Source organism: Manduca sexta, chromosome 4 (assembly GCF_014839805.1).
Source record: "Manduca sexta isolate Smith_Timp_Sample1 chromosome 4, JHU_Msex_v1.0, whole genome shotgun sequence".
Taxonomy (NCBI): Eukaryota; Metazoa; Arthropoda; class Insecta; order Lepidoptera; family Sphingidae; genus Manduca; species Manduca sexta.
The window spans coordinates 2,060,375-2,083,920 of NC_051118.1; the positions used below are offsets into that span (position 1 = coordinate 2,060,375).

General features: G+C 37.5%; 1 protein-coding gene across 3 annotated transcripts in view; it reads left to right on the forward strand.

Moving 5' to 3' along the window:
• Positions 1–1,402: 1,402 nt before the first annotated feature.
• Positions 1,403–23,546, forward strand: part of LOC115444551 (oxysterol-binding protein-related protein 3) — a 42,708-nt gene continuing 20,564 nt past the window's right edge. Inside the window, exons 1-11 of one of the 3 annotated variants that reach the window (XM_037440566.1) lie at positions 1,403–1,782; positions 3,316–3,417; positions 10,442–10,598; positions 12,502–12,631; positions 13,098–13,318; positions 13,558–13,655; positions 14,373–17,801; positions 19,138–19,224; positions 21,101–21,222; positions 21,991–22,125; positions 22,720–22,801. In XM_037440566.1, coding sequence (XP_037296463.1) covers positions 1,746–1,782; positions 3,316–3,417; positions 10,442–10,598; positions 12,502–12,631; positions 13,098–13,318; positions 13,558–13,655; positions 14,373–17,801; positions 19,138–19,224; positions 21,101–21,222; positions 21,991–22,125; positions 22,720–22,801 — 4,600 coding nt within the window. In that variant the 5' untranslated portion in view covers positions 1,403–1,745. The remainder of the gene's footprint in view (positions 1,783–3,315; positions 3,418–10,441; positions 10,599–12,501; positions 12,632–13,097; positions 13,319–13,557; positions 13,656–14,372; positions 17,802–19,137; positions 19,225–21,100; positions 21,223–21,990; positions 22,126–22,719; positions 22,802–23,546) is intronic. The other 2 variants (XM_037440568.1, XM_037440573.1) reach the window with 2 other exon arrangements.

Below are 23,546 nucleotides of genomic sequence, written 5' to 3' on the forward strand. Positions count from 1 at the left end.
GTTCTCCTCACCCGCCTTGCTACCGACAGCATTTCCATGACTAAGGGTGAAGATGCCTTAACAAAAATATAAGGTTCGTTCATATGTTTTCAAGTACCATTGTGTTATCACACATTATAACACCTTTAAAACAAACCACAAATGTAATAAGTATTAAATAATAAAATCTTGATCAAATTCCCTTCGTCACATACTTTCCAACCCCATAACAAAGGGTTAACCTAACAAAATGAGTCACGAACTGAAATTACTAATTTGAATACAAACATACCAGTGTAAGCGATGTGGGCTAGGTTACTCACGTCTAGTCATTAATTTAAAACGACATTGTTTAATGTGTAAACAGTTCGTGTTATTAGCTTAGGGTTTATAGTATTTTTTATAGCTCAAGTCAAAATAATACTAGCGTAATTTTTAAACGGCCTGCGAGAACTTCACACGTAAATAAATTGCGCATAACTTAGGGCTGTCGATGATACACAGGCAAGCTATTATCTTGTCTCATCAAAAAGGAGATATTAAAGTCTAAATGTCTTCCAGTCTTCCCATATCCCTTTTTTCTTCCTTTAATCCAGTAATGCATCTATGACCTTTGAAATTGGTGATGTTATACGCTATAGAGATTTAACATCAGCTACAGAGAAGAAAATAATTTCCTAGTTGGTTGGAAGTATCTGAGCACGTTTCTAATCTATTCGGGCACGAGAAAGTGACCCTACTGGACCTGATGGTAAACAGAGCGACGTCTAAATAGAGTATTGACTGATGAGAAATGATTGTCGCTTGCCAGACGATACATTTATACCGGCCTGCTTGAAATCAGAACTCGTTGGCACATAAGCAATAAGAATGAATAAGTTCCCTGTGTCAGAAACTTGCCCCTAAAAATAATTGAAGTATACATAATATATACACATACCTTATGACAACTTCCATTTTTGTTCGAAGATATTGCGTCATCTCGTACTGCAAGCCCCAGTCTAGCAGATCGCATCTCGTGATCTTTATCAATGCTCCTCTATGGCGTTGGTCCATCCGCTAAGGCGGGCATATTGATTGCGGTAGTTTTGAGTTCTTTTCTTTTTGAGTCCTTGTATGTACTTCTATTAAATTGTTGCCTTAAGAAGACTATTTTTTAAAAAGTCACATTTTCGTCGTTCTGTTACTAATAAAACACATAACTTTTTAATGAGTGTTAGTTCGTGACCTAATTCAGTGCTAATCACATTTTAATTTCACAAACTACGGCTGCATATTTAAAACTGGCTATAATCCGATATCTAGCACACGTGGATTTCTCAGCACATTTATATTTACACTCGACGCTGCACCAGAGGATAATACAGCACTCGCATTGTTTGATATCCTTAATGATAAAAGATAAAGATAAAAAATGATATGACCACTGAAGATACAATATCAGTACTTCGCTCGAAAATGGACGTGTTATAAGTTGTGAAAAAAAAATACATCCAAGTGTAAATAGTTTTTGAATACAACCAATTTGAATTCTGTGTTGAAATCAGTGTTCCAAATTTAAATAAGTGAAGAAAAAAATGCGACGCTGCTAGTTCGAAATTTAAAAAACGAACCTAATTAGTTGAATCAGCGATTACAGAATGGGGAATTGGTGTTAATATTTGAGCGATTAGATGTATTTAATATTACATTAAAAAAACATTTAGTATTAAATTTAATAGTGGGCGGACGGGTTTGATTAAGAAGTTATTTAATTGTGATGTAATATGAAATTGAAAAATCCTCTAAACATATTTAGCATAGGTACGTATTTTTATTGGTGTATTTTTTTTTCAAGTACAGCGTGCCGGCGCAGTAAGCGCGTATTAACGTATTAAGGTCTTGGCTGGACCTTACTTTAATCTTCACGAAACCATTGTGTTTATTTATGAATATCTGTTGCTTTAAGTTATTGATATGCGAGATTTGCATGTTCATACTTACTGTGTAATATATTTACGTACTGCTAACCCGTGAATGTCACGATGAATCAGTGGAAATTAGGGAACACCACAGAAATCAAGTTTCTTTTTATTGTAATTTTTTTATTCTTAATAATTTATGAGACTGAGCCCTTTTATCTGCAGGCTCATAGCTAATACATATTGTATTATACATAATATTCTTAGCTTCTAAGAAGTCTATTTGCATGTTATTTTTTTTCTACAGATTTTTTATTGTGTCATGTGTGATAAGAGTCGCTGTAGTGTTGTGTTTATGTATGTGTGCGTGCGTGCGTGCTTGCGTGTGTGTGTGTGTGTGTGTGGTCAGCAAAGTGTATGCCCTCGATTTTGATACAATAGCTGAATATAATAAAGTAATCTCTTCTAAAATATTCATAGCGTAAGGAACCCAGGTCCGGAATAGTAACAGTGTCCCGTAGAGACTAGCTGAATAAGAAATCCGGAAGTCCAAATATCAAACATTCCGTAAATGCGGTGACATAACATATATTATGCCGATATTCTATTTGGACGTAACGCCAGATTCTACTGGTTTTATGCGTGTTATGGGCTTAGCTAAGAAAACCACTGCACATCAGGAAACCCGTCAGCTCGATTACCGGCTCATACTTATTAACATTTAAAATAAACATCTATTTTAAAAACACAATACAAACTTGGACCCTACCTATCTCGTAATTCAACATTCTGGGTGTTAATACTGTTTGTAATCGTGGTACTTGCCATCAGACGAGCAACTGTCTCGCTTTTTATTCCATTTACTCGTTCAAGTCATACTTCGATGACATCAGATCTAACACGCAGTTGAATACAAATTTCTCGTACATACCGTCACGCGTGTGTTATCAAAGGGTACGCACGTTACGCAAACGGTATTTCCGTCCTGTGATGTGATGGGGAGGGCGCCTACTACACATCCGATCCCAGGGGAATTATTTGTCAATTTTGCCATGGGACCCATCACACATAAAGATTCTTTTGGAGTGGTGGGTGTTAACGGACGATAAAGACTTAACATAAATAAATAAAAAAGCCTTATTACTAGTGTTATTTGGTTAAACTTAAATTAATTGTTAGTTTTGTTAGATGTTTCATTAATGCAAGAACCCCTTTATTGTATAAAGGCCTCTTGTAAAAACTACACTTATCACTTAACATAGGTAATATTTCTTCAATAAAAGAGCGTTATAAAATAGCGTTGTTTGTGATTTCTCAATTTGTTGAGGAATGGTCTGTCCCTAATTTATCCCCAAGATTTTTTAACTCTAGCCACAACAGCATGGAAAGTGTTTGTTTTATTTGAATTAATGAATTTGTACTTATTGCATTGCAGGTGATTTAAGATGGTTGCTGGTAGATGCGTGTAGCGGCAAGGAGATGAATCAGGGCGGTGTGAAGCATGCCCCCGCCGACCAACCGCGTCTCGACAACAAACGTGAGTGCATCATCAACGGCAATACCGATTCTCATGTTAAGCAACATTTTGTAAATGATTTTTATAACATAAAAAGCCTGTAATCCCAAAGTTCAAATGACTATCTTGTCTCGATGACGTTTTTGCTTTAAGGAATATTATTAGGGTCATTGTAATTAAAATATGTTGATAGTATAACTAAAATACATTCACAAGAACACGCATACGATCCTCAAGGAATAGATAAATGGTCTAAACTTCCCTAAGAACTCTGGCAATGCTCTGAAAAATAGTCTGTTTCTCAGTGCTTTCGCCATTAAACTTCGCAGGCTATGCGTTCTGCGTGGACAAGGGATAGAACTTGCTGTGACAAAAGACTGATCCTGGAAACTAATATACTATACCAGTCGTTTTGCGACACCACATATTAGATTATTGGGAAGAGGTAGAAGAAGAAAATTTATAACTAAATGCTGGATGACGTTAAATAGTCGAGTTATTAGTTGAAGATTCGACCTAGCGGTCATGCAAATACTAATCCGTGGTAAGGATATTGAGCACTGCATAACCGAAAGTACAACTGGGAACAATTCTTCTCTGACTAAAGCAAAGGCTCCCAAACTATTTGTAGACACTTTTCAAAATTTGGCTGGTTCTGGTGGACATCATTTTAGGTGTCGTAGAGAAAGTGTATTACAAATAGCAACCAACCATCGCAGGGGGTTTGGGGTCACCATGCCTCTTCCGACCGCTATATTACCACATTTATTGGTGAAGTCAAGCAAAAATTGTAGTGCTTTACTATCAAACCAGATAAATTTTCGTGGACCCCTATATTTCGGTGATGCTACCGTAGACCCCCGTCAAGTCTCCCGCGGACCCCTGGTGGTCCACCTGGACCACTTTGGGAATCAATCCTATAGAGATACCCGTAAATAGAATTATATTTAAAAAAATAGGGACGAAGTACTATGTTCTTCTAGTCCATTCAATATTATCCAATAGTAGGTATGACATAGACGTAAAGTCACTATGACTCATGTAATATTTCAATGTCAAATTATCTTTTTGAATTGATAACGATTATTTCTGATTACGGGTGAGAGATTAGGTTTATTATCCCGCGTATACATTGGTATCAGACTTCCGTACATGTGACCATATCCAACCGCGATTATGTTAATCGGGCAGTTGTTAATTGAAATTAATCATTGTCTTTCATGGAAAATAGGTAAAATGAAACCACATACTTATCTACTCGGAAATAACACTTTACAATAAGTTACTTGAGCAGTAAATGTAAATGAAGAAAGTGTAACTTTCGAACAAAATAAATATTAGTAAAAAGTAATTTTTAATTTCACGCGCCTTAATGCCACTATTACTACTCTAAGAGAATTCGTCGCAGCGGCAACATCATAGTTTCAGTCAGAAATACACTCACACACACGAAGTATTTGCAGTAAACTACAAAATGATAAAAAAGAACATAAAACTAAAACCAGGATTTTTGTTGGAAATATTTATTATTAATGGATGATTTTTGGCACAATGTCAGCAAAAGTGAAGTTGAGTAAGTGGTTTCGTTTAGTTACGCAATGTCAAAATGATCCTGTATAAGTACTAAGCGGCGATAGCCTAGTTGGGTGTGGAACGGACTGCCAAGACGAATGCCGCAGGTTCAAATCCCAAGGGCACACACCTCTGACTTTTCTAAAATCATGTGTGTATTCTTTGTGAATTTATCGTTCGCTTTAACGGTGAAGAAAAACATCGTGAGGAAACCTGCACATCTGAGAAGTTTTCTATAGGAATTTCGAAGGTGTGTGAAGTCTACCAATCCGCACTAGGCCAGCGTGATGGACTAATGCCTAATCCCTCTCAGTAGTAGATGAGGTCCGTGCTCAGCAGTGAGACAGTATATAATACAGGGCTGATATTATTATTATTATTATATAAGTATTGCGGGTTAGGCAGAACCTTGGCTGGGTCCAGTGGTGAAGGGTCCATATAACCCGATTCCTGCCGACTTCCCTTTGTGTAGAATCTAATTATCATTAAAACGATTTGGAGACCGCATTTATGTATATTTATGTATATATGTTGCCTCAGCTTCCATTTCGAAAAAAAATCACCTTTCGGCCACTGATCGGGTCCCTGACTTAACTAATGTTCTTGGGAGACAATAATCTCATAATAATAATCAATCACCTCCTTAGGCCATTACATTTTTCCTTGATCCTCTAATTTATGTCGCTTGAGTTGTAAAAGACACCGTGGGTCTTTCCCACTGCCGGGAAACCCCCTAGTTTATTTTTTCCATTAACAATACCTAACTATTATATTGCAATAAAAGTCAAATGGTTTAAAGCACGTTGTAGCGAATGTAACTACTGGACATAATAAAACTTAACATCACATTCTGAGGATGGCGAGCGTAGTGGAATACGGAACAATAATTTGTAATTAAAGGTATTGGATGGTGCTTCTAATGTTTATGGGCGGTCGTATCACTTACTATCAGGCGAACGGCAACATCGTCTCAAGAACAAATAAAAAAAAATGTATTGAAAACTCTTAAGCCGATCGTCGCTAGCTAAACTAAGTTAGTTTAGCTCGCATAGATGAGCCACTTTTTTATACATGTGGTATAGTTTGCGGTGGACGCATATTTATAAAAAAAACTCTCTCAACTATGCGAGCTAAGCTAAACTAACTTAGTTTAGTTGGCGGTGGACGACTGGCTTTAAGCTTCTCCCTTAGCCGTTACTTTTAAGCATAGTTGTTTCAGACGTGTAAATTTTACCCGCGCACCGCCTTCCCAATTCTCCAGTCTAATTACTGCCGAGTATACTAATTCAATACAGGGGGCGGAAGGGAGGCCTCCCTTACTCGTTAATGACAACAAAAAAAGGCAATCAAACGACCACCGCGAATGGTTTATGCACCACGACCACGTCGCATTGCAGTTTGATGTTCGGTTTACGTTCAGTGAAGTTCGGTTCTTGCACGCGAAATAATTCGGTTTTAACTGTAAGATTAGCGGGCTCACGTGAGATACGAGTGTTTTTGAGTTCAATGATACAAATTATGATCTTCAGCAGTCTACGAAAAGAATTTCTAAACATATCTTTGTTAATTAATTGCTAATGTTTTTAGTAATTCGTGAGTCAATACTTAAGCCGTTTAAGAAGTACATTTTTCAGTGAATAAAGGGCATGGTATGCTTTAGGCAACACGTTGTTTCTGTCTTCAAAACCTTCACTTGATTTCTTATTTCTTAACTTGTTAATTATCATACTTATACTATAACAGTATAAAGGCTCTAAAAGACTTTTTATGTTAAATATTACGATTTAGGGTTATTTTATCCGTACATTTATTTTAATAATTCATAGTAATTACTGAGAAATTCAAAGCGAAACAGATTGAATACATAACTGAACTTTTAATGAAATTAAAAAGGTGTATTTAAATGAAATTCAATGAAAAGGTGCGGTTAGTTTTTATGGTCACGTGTTTTGAACTGTTTTCCTTTGAATAAACCGCATTGAAGACTGTATTTATGAAAGTTGCCTTACGACGAATATATGGTAAGTATTCAGCATTAATTTGAGCCGTGGGCCGACGACCTAAGTACGTATCGATTGCGCGTTCGACATCTGTATGACCCAATATCGTTACGTATCGGTAGGGTAACGAGATTTAGGCTAATAGTCGAGTCTGGAGTGATCTAAAATATCAGATTTGAGCAGTGTACGTGTGTTGGATAGGCTGTTTAATTTGGCGTTGTAGACAGGCAAGGGTATACAGCTCTACTTCCTAAAATTGTGTGCTAAAAAAGCCTTAGGGATGAATGAACTTTATTATTACATTTTTTAACCTCGTTTCCTCTGGTACTCGTTATTAGTATTGCTTGGTTTAACAATGATGGCAAACATCAATAAAAACGGTATACACAATATATATTTTGCTGGTGATAGGATATATTTTATATCCGCAAGGACCACCGTACACAAGTTGTTAAAACTCGCCATAGTGGCCCTCGTAAGTGTCGCGTTTCGGGATCATCCTGTGTATATCTGACTGTCGAGGGGGGTAATCATCTCTTGTCAGTCGACACTATTGGACCCCCTCCACTTACAATCAAGCGCAATGGGGCCATTTTCTGAGATTCTTAAAGGTGCTTAATGGTCGTGGAGTGACCTATAACATAAGTAGACCTAGCATGGAGAGTAGAGTAAAGAAAGAGAGAAGGAGACCTGGGGTAGAGTAAATTGACCCAAAATTGACGGTATGATCCATGATTTCATTTGAGTTGATAAACGTCGGGCCCATATTATCTAATAATAATTGGGGTTGAAATCCGACCGTAGAATTTAAGTTATTTTTTAGTTTTACTTCTAACAAACATACAAACATTCTCACAAACTATCGCATTTGTTAAATTAGTAACAAGTAACATACATAAAAATAAAATACTTGTTATTGAAACATAGTTCATCGCCTCCTGTTGTATAAGAATTCAAATGCTTTGCATAACGAAGGGTGTATGTACACAAATAAAAAACACGTGCTGATATGTTTAATCAGCTTTATCGAAGTGATTCACGTGTACACCCGAAATGTGACAAGTGATAACGTTGGCAATTGTTTGATTGTATTATTATTTTATATATCCTAGTTAATATGGCTGGGGTATAATGGTTAATTTAAATAACATTATATGGGTTTGTTTTTTTAATGTAAATTTAGAACGTAAAGTCGTAGGTCCTTCGCGTGATTTCACTCCGGTCATTTCGCATTGCCGTCTCACCGGACTAAGAGTGAAGGAACAGAGAGTGCTTGTGTATCGCACACATTTCTACATTATAATATTTCCTGCGTACCTGGCTGATTTTTGAGATTGGCCGCCGTGGTCGAAATTCGGCTAGGAGGGTAATAGACTTATTAGTAAGATACATCAATCACGTTCGTTTTTCTGTTTTCTATTAGCATTAACAATTTAGAGAGGCATCTCGGGTGGGGCTCGAGACGTTTAACCGAAAGTTTTTTGAGTTTCGGAGTAACGCAGTGTACTCCCCAACATGCTTTGTTATTGTAAGTTTAGAATGGAAATCTTACAGTTTATGCAGCAGCATACACGTTTCGTTTATCTATAGCCTAGTTGAGTGTAGAACGGACTGCCGAGACGAAAGTCCACAGGTTCAAATCCCAAGGGCACACACCTCTTTCTTTTCTAAATTATGTGTGAATTCTTTGTGAATTATCGCTTGCTTATCGGTGAGTAAAACATCGTGAGGAAACCTGCATACCTAAGAAGTTCTCTAAAGAATTTTGAGGATGTGTGAAGTCTACCAATCCGCACTATACCAGCGTAGTAGACTAAGGACTGATCAATCTCAGTAGTAGAGGAGGCCCCGTGCCCAGTAGTGGGACAGTATATAATACAGGGCTGTTATTATAGTATATACACATCTCGTTAATTTATATATGTATTTAAAGTTCAAAGGCTAAACACTTAGGTAATACTGTTAATTTGTTCGTAATGAAATCACGGCAACGTGGGCCGGAGCGCGATTCATCGTGATTGCGTGTTTAATTAGATTAATTTGATCAATCAGACCACTTAACCTTCAATTAACTATTTCTTATGAATTTAATGTTAGCAGTAGGTAGAGTTAATACTTAGCGTGCCGTCGCTTAATGGATTTAAGGGCTGTTTCATAATGTTCTAGTACAGCGTTTCTCAAAACATCGGTCGCAAACTGGTGTGTAGCTAAGGAATAATAGGTGGGCCTGAAAAATAGAATGAATGATAACTGATGAACGAGATTTTTTTTATTGCTGTTAATGACGAGACGAGCTTGCCGTTCGCCTAATGGTAAGTGATACCACCGTACATAAACAGTAGAAACACCATCCAACACCTTGAAATACTAAGTATTATTTGGTACTCCACTGCGCTCGCCATCCTGAGAAGTGGGATGTTAAGTCTCATTATGTCCAGTAGTTAGACTGGCTACAATGTCCTTCAAAGCGGAATACAACAGTCTACACACTGCTGCTTGGCGGTAGAAATAGACATTGCCGTGGTACCTGCCCAGGCGGACGCTCACATATGAGAGGCCTATCAGCAGTAAAAAGTAACTGAAAGTGATACTAAGACACTTCATCTTGCGTTTTATAAAGTATTAAAAGTGTGTACGTGGCAGCCTAGAAGTGAGGTCAGAATTTGGAGTGTAGATGTGCCGCGGTGCATTCGACTTTGGGAAACACTGTTCTAGTGTTTTTATCCGCCAATTAACGAGTTACAGCCGTTTTCAATAAACGATCTCAATCTTCAATCCGATTCTGAGAATGAACCAATCAAGATTACTTATTTGCAAGCTTGTCAAAAACTTTGCTGTGATTGGTCAATTTTTGACATAGATCGAAAAAAGTGATTGGAGTGGTTTATTCAAAATAGTGGTGTCAGATTCTAAATCGGTAGTCATTTAATTGCTATGTTTGAGAGCATACTAATTAATAGTTTGAATTTTGTATCTAATATTCTCTTTTGTACTTGAGTACTCATGATTATAAAAAATTATAAAACTTTTACTATTGTCATAAAGATGAAGTTTGATCGCGATAACGTTTACAACTTTATTTCAATTCTGAAAATTCTTTCATTAATGATAAGCTACGTTGTCTCTGAGTACAACAAGCAGTTTTTATACAGGAAACGGAAAATGTGCGAAACCGAAGGAAAATGCCAGAATTTTCCTCTAAATGATGATTATGTTTAGAAATAATCGCCCGTACGCCTGAACGAAATAATATAAAATTTAGCACTACAGAGAGACCAAGTTCCGAATTAAAATATTCTATGAAAATATAGTCTATCTGTATTCACCATTAGGCTTCTTTTATTCGGAAAAGTCGAATAATAAGAAATCTGTTAAATACGTCTTCCGTTCTGTTTTTGCAGTCCCTCTTTACCACGCGACATCTGAATCAGCTGTTGACATAACTTAAAATGATTCGGCGCCATTGTTTGCAGGCGAGCGTCGTCGCGGCGCGGCAGGTCGCGCGGCGGCGCTGCGGCGTGCGCCGTCCGACTCGGACTGCTCGGGCGAGACCGCGTCATTGTCGGCGGATAGCGGCGACCGCGTCCTCCGACCGCAGCCACAGCCTCCGCGCAGCGGCAAGTCGCGCAGGTAACATGATATAATATTTGTGTGGATGGTGCAATAGTAGGAGAAGAATAGATGTTTCCTTTCCTGGCTAAACTCTTTTTTATACGGGCAAACAAAATGAGCCATTGGATTGGAGTCACAATAAAATGTTTATCCTTCGTACGTCGACACAATAATGCCGGCCTATTTAAAACCGGATATACCCAAGCTGATCCTAGAATGCGACTATATTGCGTGGTCCACTAAGGAGGGTTATACACTTTTGTACTTTGGTCGTTATCCGTTGGTATTATGTATCCTACGAACAGCACCACAGATTTAGCTAGGAAATTTCTAAGTCTTTTTAGTCTAGTACCCACCGTTTTATGCTATAGTTTTATATTTCCACTGTGAAATAATAGAAGAAAACGTGTATCTTCTGGATTTACTGATCTGAATGTTTAGTCTCACCACTGAATCTACCTAGTCTTGCCATAAATATTGTAATAAAGAAAAAAGAAAATTGTTAACTGCAAATAACATTTATTACTTTTACAGTGTGTCAGTTTAATACATAAATATAAAACAATTAAAAATATAAAAAGCTTATTCGAAGTGGTCTCCATTGGCTGCAATACAGTCCTTTAAACGATGAGGCCAGTTATCAATAGAAGCACGCACTCTTTCCATGGGAAAATTCTTCACTGCCAATCGTATAGATTGTTTTAGGGACTCCAAATTATCATGGCGTTTAGAGCAAGCTGTACTCTCTAAAACTGACCACAAATCATAATCCAGCGGATTAAGATCGGGACTAGACGACGGCCAGTCTTCAGCTCTGATGAAGTCCGAAACGTTCGATTCCAACCAAGACTGCGTGGACCGAGCTTTATGACCCGGCGCCGAGTCTTGCTGGAAGGACCATACTTGGTTATTGAACATGGTGATGTTAAGGGGCTTAACTACCTTCTCAAGAATGGTATCTTGATACACTTGTGCCGATGTTTTGATACCTTTTTCACAAAAATATGGCTCAGTCACTCCTTCATAGCTAACACCCCACCAAACCATCACTGAAGTCGGATAATGTCCACGTTGCACTCTGTCGACTAATTGGGAAGCTTCCTTAGAGCTTTGAGCATAAATACGGTCATTTTGTTTGTTAAAATGTTGCTCAATTGTAAAAATTTTCTCATCCGTAAACAAAATTTTTCTGTGACCTCCCTTTGCGTACCGCTTCAGTAGTTGTTTCGATTTTACCACCCTATTCTTCTTTAAATTATCAGTTAAGAAATGGCCAGTGCGTCTCTTATAGGCTGCAAGTCCTAAGTCATCTTTTAAAATACGCGACATGGTTCTAGGTGCTATCTTCATTTCCCGAGATAAAATCTTTTGCTTTCGGACAGGATTTCTTCGAATTCTTTCCCTTACTGCTTTGACCACCTTTTTCGTACGAACACTACGTGGACGGCCAGATCTTTTTCTGTCACAAACAGAGGAGGTCTCATTGTACCTATTAATAGCCCGGTACACAAACATTTTACTAATACCAAGTGTATGGAGAGTTTTAAAAATTGCATTTGGCTCCATACCTACTTTGTGTAATGCTATCACAGCGATTCGGTTCTCTTTATCACCCCACACCATTTTAATATCGCAAAATATTTTACAATGTATTGGCGCCAAAATGAGAAAACACAATGAACAATCGTATAAAAATGACAGATTCGAAATTCAAATGTAATATTTTTTTATAATTAAGTGTAACAGTATTTATGGCCAGACTAAGTATTTCTGCTACCAAGGTGTTATCATAATTGTATATCAATTGCTTTGTAATACAGCCTATATGGTTTGGACTCCGTTATCCCTCTACCACCAGACGAGCAACTTGCCGTATCATTTACACTCAAGTTTGAGGTCTTTTCTGAACGATTATTCGCAGTAGGAGACGCGGCAGTGAGTGGGAGGTGCTGGAGGGTCTGAAGGACGGGCAGCGGTTCGACAAGAGGCCCGACGTGTTCAACGGGTACCTGCACAAGAAGAGGAAATGGCCTCTCAAAGGGTGGCACAAGGTAATTTACTTCTTTTATTGTGAAGATGTTTGTTAGAAGAGAACGCAGAATCTTCTGAATAGCATGCAGGTCAACTAATTTCTGAATTATCGTATATGAGCTTCTATGTCCTGGAAAAATGTACCGATGAGCTTCATTTCGCGGAGGACTACTTTCGCCTACGGTGACTTATGCGCTAAGAGAGCCACAGCGGGGTAAAGGTTTAACACGCTGGTGGAGCTACAAGCCATGAAAATATAGTCTATCTGTATTCTCCATTAGGCTTCTTTTATTCCGAAAAGTCAATTAATAAGAAATCTGTTAAATACGTCTTTCGTTCTGTTTTTTCAGTCCCTCTACCACGCGACATCTAAATTAGCTGTTGACATAACTTAAAATGATTCGGAATGAATTTGAATTATTGAAAAATTACATGTCTTACCATATTATTATGTCAGTTTATTATCAATAATATAATACCTTCCAGCGTTTCTTCGTGGTGGACGGCGGTATCCTCGTGTACGCGCGGTCGCCGACGGACGTGGCGCGCGGCCGCCTGCACGGCTCGGTGGACGTCGGCCTGTCCGTCATCTCGGCTAAGGCGCGGCGCAGACGCATCGACATCGACGCCGACGAGTTCATATACCACCTGCGGGCCAAGACGCCTGACGTGTTCAGGACTTGGTTGAATGTGCTGAAGGCTCACAGGTATGTTCATATCGCTTCTGTATTATATACTGTCACACCACTGGGCACCACCACTGTCCGCGCTGACCTACTGTAGTTTAGCATACTAAATAAAATTAAAAAAGATTTTACTTGCTTTGACTTGACTACACTTTTACTTGTCTCGACACTCTATGAGACTACAAAACAAAACTAGTAAATTAACGCCCCATTCCGATTCACCCCGGATAACATCATTAATCACAATGTATCTGTTGAAGGTTGTACCGCCAGCACCTGCTGACCTTCGGCGCTCGTGAGTCGGTGCCGAAGATACACGCGCCGCTAGACGACCTCCCACCGACGGACACGTCATCACGTGAGTGTTATATATCGATAAGAGTATTATATGTATACATATGGATTTTATTGGATGTCTGTTTCACCATGTCCGAGTAGGTTCTATACTTTACTTAACATGGCGGCGTAAAGACGATTTCTCGGTGAAAACGTTATTTTGGAATATGATTATAACTTAGTATCAGGAAATCTGTCCGCAAGGCTTCCTAACATATTATAAAGAAAAAAATATCATAAGGTGACAGATATATTTATTACTGATAGAGCCCTTAAAAAGATCGGTGAATTTAAAAATATAAAAGGGCAACCTAAATTACATAACCTCATTACATACAAGACTTCAAAGATGATAGTTTTGAATAACTATGGGTCAAATAATTCATCAACCTACATGAAAATATAAAAAGTAATTCAATATTTTATAAGCATTAAACAAAATATTCAAAATTAATTATATTATTGAAGTTTTACAGTACTCGGACATGTTGAAGCACTACTACTGTTTAGTTTAGGGTAGGTCATTTTGGGATTTTGTGACCATTGTTTTGTTGAATGATGTAGAAATTTGTGTATGTTATTGTACTGTGTCTAAAACCAAAGAGAAATTATACATTATGTATTTAGTTTTCAAAAAAGCCTATAAATTGGCCGTAATACACGTCTTATACTTAAGACCCCTACCCCAATACCTAGTATAATCCTTTCGTATTATCCCTAATCCTTAATTTCCCCAAAGGTGCATCCAATACCAGTTCAGAAATCTCAAGTAACAGCGAAGATTATGTCAAATCTCACGCAAGTAAAGTCCAAAATGTATCCACAACTAACTCAATCATTCAGACACAACAAAATAATATTTTAACCAAAGACAATGAGAGTAAAAAGAACCGCACAAAGGGGATCTGCTTGGAAAACTGTATAACGAAAAATTTCCAAAATAAATTCTACAATAAGAGCTTATGTTCCATGAACTGTGCCAGAAGATTGTTTGCTAATATCGACCCTATTGGGTCAGCTGATGTGTCAAATGGAAGTACCGAAACGGAGAAACAAATGCATTCCACTGAGTTAGATAATAGTTCTTTTAAATGTAACGAACCGGGTCAAAATTCTGTACCGATTTGCGAGACGACCCTAAATTCTGATAGTGCATCGTTGAGAACTTTAAAAAGGATCGGTGATTATAAAATGTCAAATATTTCTCAAACAAATGTCTTTAAAGATACAATTAAGAAAGAAAAGACGTCCATATTCACGCGTAAGGGTCGGCCGACGAACGCCTATTTCTTGTTTACTCGTAATAAAATCTCTAGTCAAATCACTGAATCCCCAATGAAACGAAGTAGAAAATCCACGAACTTAATAAAGTATAAAAATATTATCAATGAACCACCGTTAAAGAAACCTCTGAGTAAATGCATGTTGTTGAAAAAATATAAATTGAAAGCATCGAAGCAAGTGGTAACGGATAAGGGACATAACAGAGCAGTAGCTTGTGATCCTGTCTCTAAAGAAAATAATGAAATACAAGTAAACATTGATAACAAAGCCAATAAAAAACTTCAACATGTAGCGACTGCGTCTGATTACGACAGGATAACAGAAAGACTGATGGTTACTATATTTGAAAGACATAACAGTACAGTCAAAGGTGACGAAGTTAAATACTACGTGAATCAAGTAGTGAGAGATTTATATGATGATAAAACTAATCAGGAAGAGCATCCAGTCAAAGCATTGTTTAAAAGCTTATTGGAATATTGGTTGAAGCACACGTCGTTTGGCCAAATTAAGGAGGCCATGACGAAAGCTAAGTCAATCGAAAAGCCGTCGAATAAACATTTTACTAAAGACGAAAATCTGTCAAGTACCGTTATAGATCAAACGTGCAAGGAAACGCAGTTCCATGGACTCAGTGATATCATAGCTGAATTCACAACTAGGAAGAACATAAGACATACACACAGAATCACCACTGAAAATAAAAATCCGATACAGTATCACAATCCAAGACACGACACCGAAAGTTTCGAGAAAGAGAAACGAATACAAGAATTGGAAAAATTGCTCAAAAACACAGTTTACATTTGCGAAACTGGACTTAGTCCAAGTAGAGAAAAAGATATCAAAATCACCAAAACCCTAATAAGTAATATCGGTAAATTTTCAAGTAGGTTTGACGATAAAACTGATGAAACAGCGAATGATACGTCAAATTCGTCTTCGGAACTGCCTGGAATTCAAAAAACCATAAATAAACTGATCAGCGAAACTTCCATACCTCCTGATGTGGCGAAAGAATTTTTTAATGCATATTTAGATGTGCTTAGACATGATAGCAGCAGAAGTGGAACAAACACCAGCACGCAATCTAGTGACAACGTTGATGATACAAAACGGCCTATTTGTGAGGTTCGAACTGAAACCATTGTCAAGAAAATTTCAAAAAGTGTAACAACTCTTAAACCAGCAGATGTAGAAGATCCTAAAGTTGAAAAATCTGTTGATCCTGGTCAGATGTATTTAAAAGATGTTTTAGATAAAATAACGACAATATTTTCTAAAGTTAAAAAGAGTGATGACAAACCTTTGTTTAGTTCGGTAAAAGAGGAACTTAAAAAAGAAAATAAAATCGATGTAAAAGATGAATTAGCGAGGTTAATAAAAGATAATGGTAAGGAAATAATATGTGAAAAAGTGGACGAAAATTCATTAGTTATCGATCTTTCTAAATACAATCTAGAAAATATCACTATGGCTGATGATCCTGCAACAAAGGGCACTATGTCTATTAATATAAAGTTAAAAGAGAAATTCGACAAGCCGAAAGCAAAACGTGCCCATTTAAGTCTAAAATTCTCGAACGACTCCAAGCCTCAAATTAAAACGAACAACTGGTTTCCATGTAAAACCCCTAGTTATACATCTGATGATATTTTCAATAGATTTACTGTGGGGAATACTAAACCATTCGATTGCAGTAAAGAGATTGTTGATTTGAAACCATATATTAGCACGAGTGACGGAACTTCAAAAGCATTCAAATTCATGAATGACAGTGAAGATTCTCTTAACATATCCTTTAATCATAATATCTTCCAAGATAGAGAATCTTTTGAAAATGATATGAAGCCTTGCTTTATAATGTCTACTATGAAAAAGAATAAAGTTACAAAATTTCAGAGTAAAAAGAAAGTAAGGTTGAAAGATGGTATCGCCCTAGATTCTAAAACAGACATACCTTTAACCCCAAGCGAACATAACGAAGAAGTAAAAGTATTCGAGAAACCCACGCCCAGAATCATTGATGAAAAATTTATATTATTGTTATTGGAAAATTTAACACTTTTGTCTAAAGGTGTGCCTAGTATACACAAGGAAATAAGTAATCTATTTGCGAAGTTAAAGAAAAAGTGTGAGAAAATTGTCAAAACCAGTCCAAATGTACAAGGTTTGAGTCTATTGGGAAAGATTTACAATGAAACAATAAAATTAAATGATCATGAGACTCAATTCGAAGACGATGGAAATACAGTGAATAAAACAAATTTAAAACAAACACTTAATATCGGAGTTAATACTAAAACGGATGATAAAGTCGTCACAAACAAATCGATTACTACGTTACACCTAACAAAAGAAGTAGCTAACAATTACGTTCAAACTGAAGAAGTAAATAAAACGAACAAATCATCCACTAGAATTGACTACTTAGTTGCAAATGTAGCTCAAAATAAGAACATTACAGAGACAAAAGAGAGTGCAACATCAAATCATAATTGGAGAGGAACGCACGAGCGAGCAGTCACCACAATTGTAAAGTCCATTCCGAATACTGACAATGAAACCTACCATAACACAGCAAGACCTATAAATATTGATACAGATATGCTAAAAAGAAGAAAGTACGTTCCGAAACCACCTGAAGAAATAATAAAGGAGATATCAATATTATCTCCTTCTCTTAAAGTGTCGAAACAGTCGCAAACAGAGAGAATGATGGTGGTTTTGAGAGATAGAGATGTCGATATGAAGGTTTATCAGATGCTACTATGTCAGAACGGGCCAACTAGACGTAGTTCGTTGACGGACTCCAATGCAGAAGTCAGCTGGAGTGCCGAGCTTAAGACTCTGTACAGATGCACCAGTGATCCTTATTGTTCCGGTTAGATTTATTGCCAATTAGATCATTGAGTAGACGATGATTTGCTACAGTTTTCAATAAATGATTCCAATCGCTTTTTGACCGATCTTAAAAATGGACCAATAAGAATAGAGCTTTGTTGACATGCTTACAAATTACTTATTCTGATTGGTTTATTCTCGCGATCGGATTGAGGATTAATGGAACCGTTTTTTGGAAACAGCGGTTAGTAGTTGAATGATGTGTTTATAGTTAAATTAAATATTAGAGATGTGTGAAGTCTACATAGTGAGAAATTATTAGTCTCAGAACTTAATATTATAGTAGATTTTATTTTATTTAGTGTTATTCGTTTTTGTAATGATTGATAAAATGATCTGAATGTGCAGTAGATAAATTAACTTAAAATAAAACTGCAGTAACTACTAAAAGCAGTTATCAAAAACTGCGAACTAGCAATGGATTTACGATTTATATGAATGTGAACGCTTTGTGCTTTGACAAAGCTTTGCAAAATGCACAAAAGCTTACTAGAAGAGTAAAGTAATTTGTGCGCAGGTTTATAAAGCTTATTTTAGCTTTTTAACACTTAGTTCATTTTATTAAACGGCTAAATAAGTTTTTAAAAAAGAAAAATATTCTAATCTATTTGAAATCTTAGAATTTTTGCAATATTTACTTATTTTTTTGGATTTAGATTAGAACATACGATTTAGAATAATCTTGAGCATGAATCCCTTACTGATTATAGTTTTTCCTGGTTGATAAATAAAACTATGAACCATACATATCTTTAAATAGTATAATACAATCATATGTTTTGTTTATCAATCAATTTACTATCTCATGCACATTTTCCAAACCCTGTTTTGTGTGTTGGCGTGGTATGGTTTTCCTTCCTGTGGTTTTATTAGATCCGTTTAATCTAATTTATAGTGCCCTTGGTAGATTCTTCAATCACTATAAATACTTTATTTTATTTATTTTGTCATACTTCTGTCAATAGTTCAAAAAAAACATACACCCTTTGTCGCCCTTTACGCAGCTGTGTTTGACCAAGAAACGGTAATTTGGTAGAATATAGTTAGATATAAATGTCAAGCAGTATCCACTGTATCAAACTACAAAACGGTAATTTTTTATTAGATACTAAATTTAAAATTTTCAATTCATCTTTCCTTATCTAATTTAAACCTACAAATTTTCCTCTCAAGTCGAACTGATACCCTATTTCTGCAACATGCAATAAGACTCAAAATATCAAATATAAACATTACAATTCAAAATGACTGAACCCAAAAAGTAGGGAGATCATACCGCCCAAGCAGCACGGTAGCCCACACGTTGTTTTCCATAGGGCTGATAAGCCCCACGTCGCCGCCTATCCGGGGCCCGCAGTTCGTCTCTGGCACGCCAGGCGGACGACTTGCCAGCTGGATTATAGGTATGGTACTATGGATATTGGAATTATTAACCGGGGTCCAAGGAATGTAGGGCACTAGATTGTGTATGTATAGAGTGGAGTGGAGAGATAACCCACAGGTATTTATAGTCTGTGGTCGCCTTTATTTTGAATGATCTGATAATCACTCTATAATTAACCCTCTACTCTATGCCACATCTGGTGAGCTATTTGTTCTAATTGAGCAAAAATTAGCTCTACGAGGGTAAAGGGGCTACAAAAAAATTATCAATTTTTTTTATGTCTATTAAAATAAATAGAACGTAATGGATCTGGGTTCTCAGTTTATAAAATTGAGTTTCGAAAAAATTGGGTGCTAATACTTTAGAATATTAAAAAAAAATCATAATCCTTACTAACATTTGCAAGAGATATATCCATTTCAAGTATCAATTCCTCCTCATATTTTATTTTAGTTTTTGATACTTTGAATTCGTTAATTGCCTTGCTTCTAACAATTAAAGCTTGGTTGATATAATTGCATGGGTATACAAATAGTATTGTATTTCTAGGTTCATTTTGGTGACTTGTTGCTAGATGCACTAAGCTTTCAGTCGCTTTTTTAAGTGTAAAGGAATAGTATAATATTAAAAACATCTAATCAGTTGTTAAAAATGTTGCGACCAGCAGAGATGAATTAAACACGAAGTCCAGATTAATAGTGATGTATATTGATCAAAGTAGCCTATATTTATATAAATGCTTCATCATCATCATCAGCCCGTTGCAGTCCACTGCTGGATATAGGCCTCTCCCAAGTTACACTACATAGCCCGGTCTACAGCTTTATGCATCCAGTCGTTGCCGGCCCTCTTGTGTAAGTCATCCCGCCATCTGGCCAGAGTGCGTCCCACGCTACGTTTGCCAAGAAGCAAACCTATAAACGCTTAATCAACTAAAATTCCACCAATGAGAGAGCGGGCAGTAGTCTATCCTCGCTCGTGTCTATAGCGAACCGGCTTGTACACTATAGATATGCGCGTCTTCGCGCGCGGTGATTCCATTCAACTACGCTAAATGGAGATGGCGGCATTCAATTCTAACCCACCCACAGGATTATAACACTGGCCATTCGCCGAAAAAACGAGTTATTGAAACTCCAACACTGCACAAGTCCGCAGTTTCGTCGTCGCCGCGTAGTCCCCCCCCCCCCCTATCCTCTTGCTCGACCCTTATAATTTGGACCCGCGTGCCGACGAATACGGTAATGGATAGAGTGTCTAGTACGCTCATCGTTGTTGATGTCTCATCCTCTCCCAGTGACCGTCGTGAGCCGAGGTTCGTCACCCGTTAAGTTGCCCTCAACATGGTCGCTTAATTTTCAAGGGTTGCGATCGCCTAAAGCACTCACCTGAAAATCAATTGTGTTTGAATAAGCCGACCCTTGTCAGGCAAACAAACGTAAAATCATGTTAAAAAAAAGCGCCGGTGACTACATTCATTTCGAGACAAATGCAGGTGCGCTTGCCACTTCGCCGTACTGTTTTCCTCTGTACGTTTCGTCATCACCTCTTGCGCATGTTTGTGGTGAAAGTCCGCACTTGTTGTTCCCAATTCGCTTGCTTTTACAGCGATGTATGGATATGTGAGTGGTTCCACCAACGTATTGTTATTTGTTACAATGTAATACATTTTTATTAGACTTTCTATTTGTAGATCCGGGTGAAATTAAAACTTTTTCATTATACCGTGTTTGAAAATCAATATTTCTTAGGTGATAGATTCAATTGAATAAAAAATAAAAATAACCATTCTTTTGCAATTTTTACGTACAGAAACCAAGAGTAAGCCCTTAAATGACCACACTAAAGTTTCCTATAAGTATAACGCATAATTTAACACATTTTTCTCCTCCCAGAGTCCGGCGGTCCCCTGGAGAATGCGTCGCGCGAGCTGGGCCAGGCGCAGCTGTCGATCCAGCAGTTGCAGCGGTTGCTTGATGCGCTGGAGTTGCAGCAGCAAGTGCACCATGACACTGACGTTAGTTTGTTTACTAAAGATTTTATGATCAAAATCAGGCTCAGATTATGAAGTTTACTAAAAAAATATCTCAATGATAAGTAACATTACATGACTTGTTTTCTTGTTTGAGTTTTTCAAAGGTTATTTAAAAGGAATTAATGTTTTTCTGTGGTTTAAAGTGTCTTCATGTAAATATATTAAATATTGGATCAATTTGTATAAATGTAATAAATAGATAATCAGGTCGAAATAATTCCACATTATTATTTAATTTCCAAATAAAAGTTTAAAATACAAATTATTAGGATATTATAAATTATAAAAAAATGAGTCATTTATTATTGATTTAAAATATTCGTATAGCAATATAATATCAGTATGTTTAAAATATTATATTGTTTTCAGATGAATTGTATAGCGAAAGTTGAAGTCGATGTCCTTTGATATAACGTAGAAAAGAACTGTATTAATAAAGAAGAAAAATATTGTAACGTCTATTGAAATTATGATCTGTAAATTTTTATGTTAGTATGCATATTATTAGTAGTATATTAGTGATATTTAAAATAATCTATTGGAACCTAGTAATAATTGTGAAATGCATGAATTTATGTCAATCATATACATTAACACAGTTTGCATTTATTTTAATAATAATTCTATCAAATCGATGTCATTATATCGGGCTCGAAGGACCAAAATTTTTTCATATTTCAAAACACCCAATCTCACCTACGTATGTTATTTTTGTATCAATATACCAAGTTTGCAATGCCTGTCCGCCAGGTGTCGCTGGAGGGCGCGTCGCCGAACGTGAAGAAGGACCGGCGCAAGTTCGGGCTGCGCAAGAAGAAGTCCAACAGCAAGTGCGCGTCCGTGGAGCTCGCGCCGCCGCACGTCGACCCGTCCAGCTCGCACATGGTTAGGGAAATATAAAAAAATTACTTTTTTTGTTGATAGTAATCGATGTTATAGGTGTCATAAATATAAAAGGACTAGCTTTGTCTAAGGATCTGGTCGCGTGTAATTTTTTTTCCGGTTTATTAAGTAGCTTATAGCACTAAGGAGTAATATAGTTTACTATTAGGAAAATTAAATCAAAATTGGTTTAGGACATTGTAGGCAGTGTAACTACCGAAATAATAAGACTTAAAATCTCATGTCTCAGGATGGCGAGCGCAGTAGAATACCAAACAATACTCTGTAAATCAAGCTGTTGGTGTTTCTATTGTTTATGGGCGGTCGTATCGCTTACCACGAACGGCAAGCTCGTCTCTTCATTCAAAATAATTATTAAAAAAAGATCCTGAGATTAGCGTATTTAAATTAGAAACAAACTCTTCAGCTTGTAGCAAATATTTATCATCCACCCATCAATATAATTATGCCAAACCATTACATACCGAGATTTTAATAAAATCTGCCTTAATCACTTTTTAATGCGTATTTGCAAAACATCTAGGAGTTTTTGAATTAGCTCGTAAAAACTTGAATTAATACGAAATCCCTCCGCAGGCCCTGTCGGCCCTCACAGCGCCGCCGTCGCCGGGCGGAGGCGCGTCCTCCGTGCCCAACTCGGCCGCCTCGCTGCCCATCGGTGAGTCAACTACATGCTGGTATCACGTTCAGTGTTAGTTGTGATAACGTCATGCTTTCGTTGTCGACTGTCGGGTGCACAGTCAAGTTTAGTTGGAAATCGTGTCGCGTGCAAGCATAATGGTGATAGTAATAATAAGTTATCTATGGTTGAGTTAGGAAAGTAAGATAACGATGGGGGTCGTCGGCGGGCAGCAGGGGGCTGTCCGCCCTAGTGCATTTTTGTGCGCTCTTGCACAATTTTCGGTTGACCCCCGGGATGGACGGCAGTGTGCAGTAGGCCTCATGCTGCCGTAGACGCCGAGGGCGTCCTTCGGTGCGCGGGGCTTCTGAGCCCCCCCACAATAGGAGACGGGCCGCACTAGGCGGCACCGCGCAGGGGCGGCTGCAGTTGTAGTCTTAGACAAACGTCAGTGGAAGCCTGCAGCCGTCCCTAATGCGCCGAAGAGGGCCACCGCGGAGTTTTAGTTGGTATGCCGTGCGTTGTACATAGGTTAGGGACTCGGCCCGGCGGTCGCCCGAAGGCTGACATCAAATCCGGGCGGCGCAACGCCGGGTCGTAAGGCACGGTGACCCCAACATAACCGCTCAGTCGCCCCCCATGAAGGCTGGGCGGTAGTCATAAGGCACTTTCTCCGCGAAAAAAAAAAAAAAAAAAGGAAAGTAAGACATACACATGGTGATGGCAAATTATTTAAGAATTTCAATAATATATTACAGATAAAATATTACATTATTTAGATTCC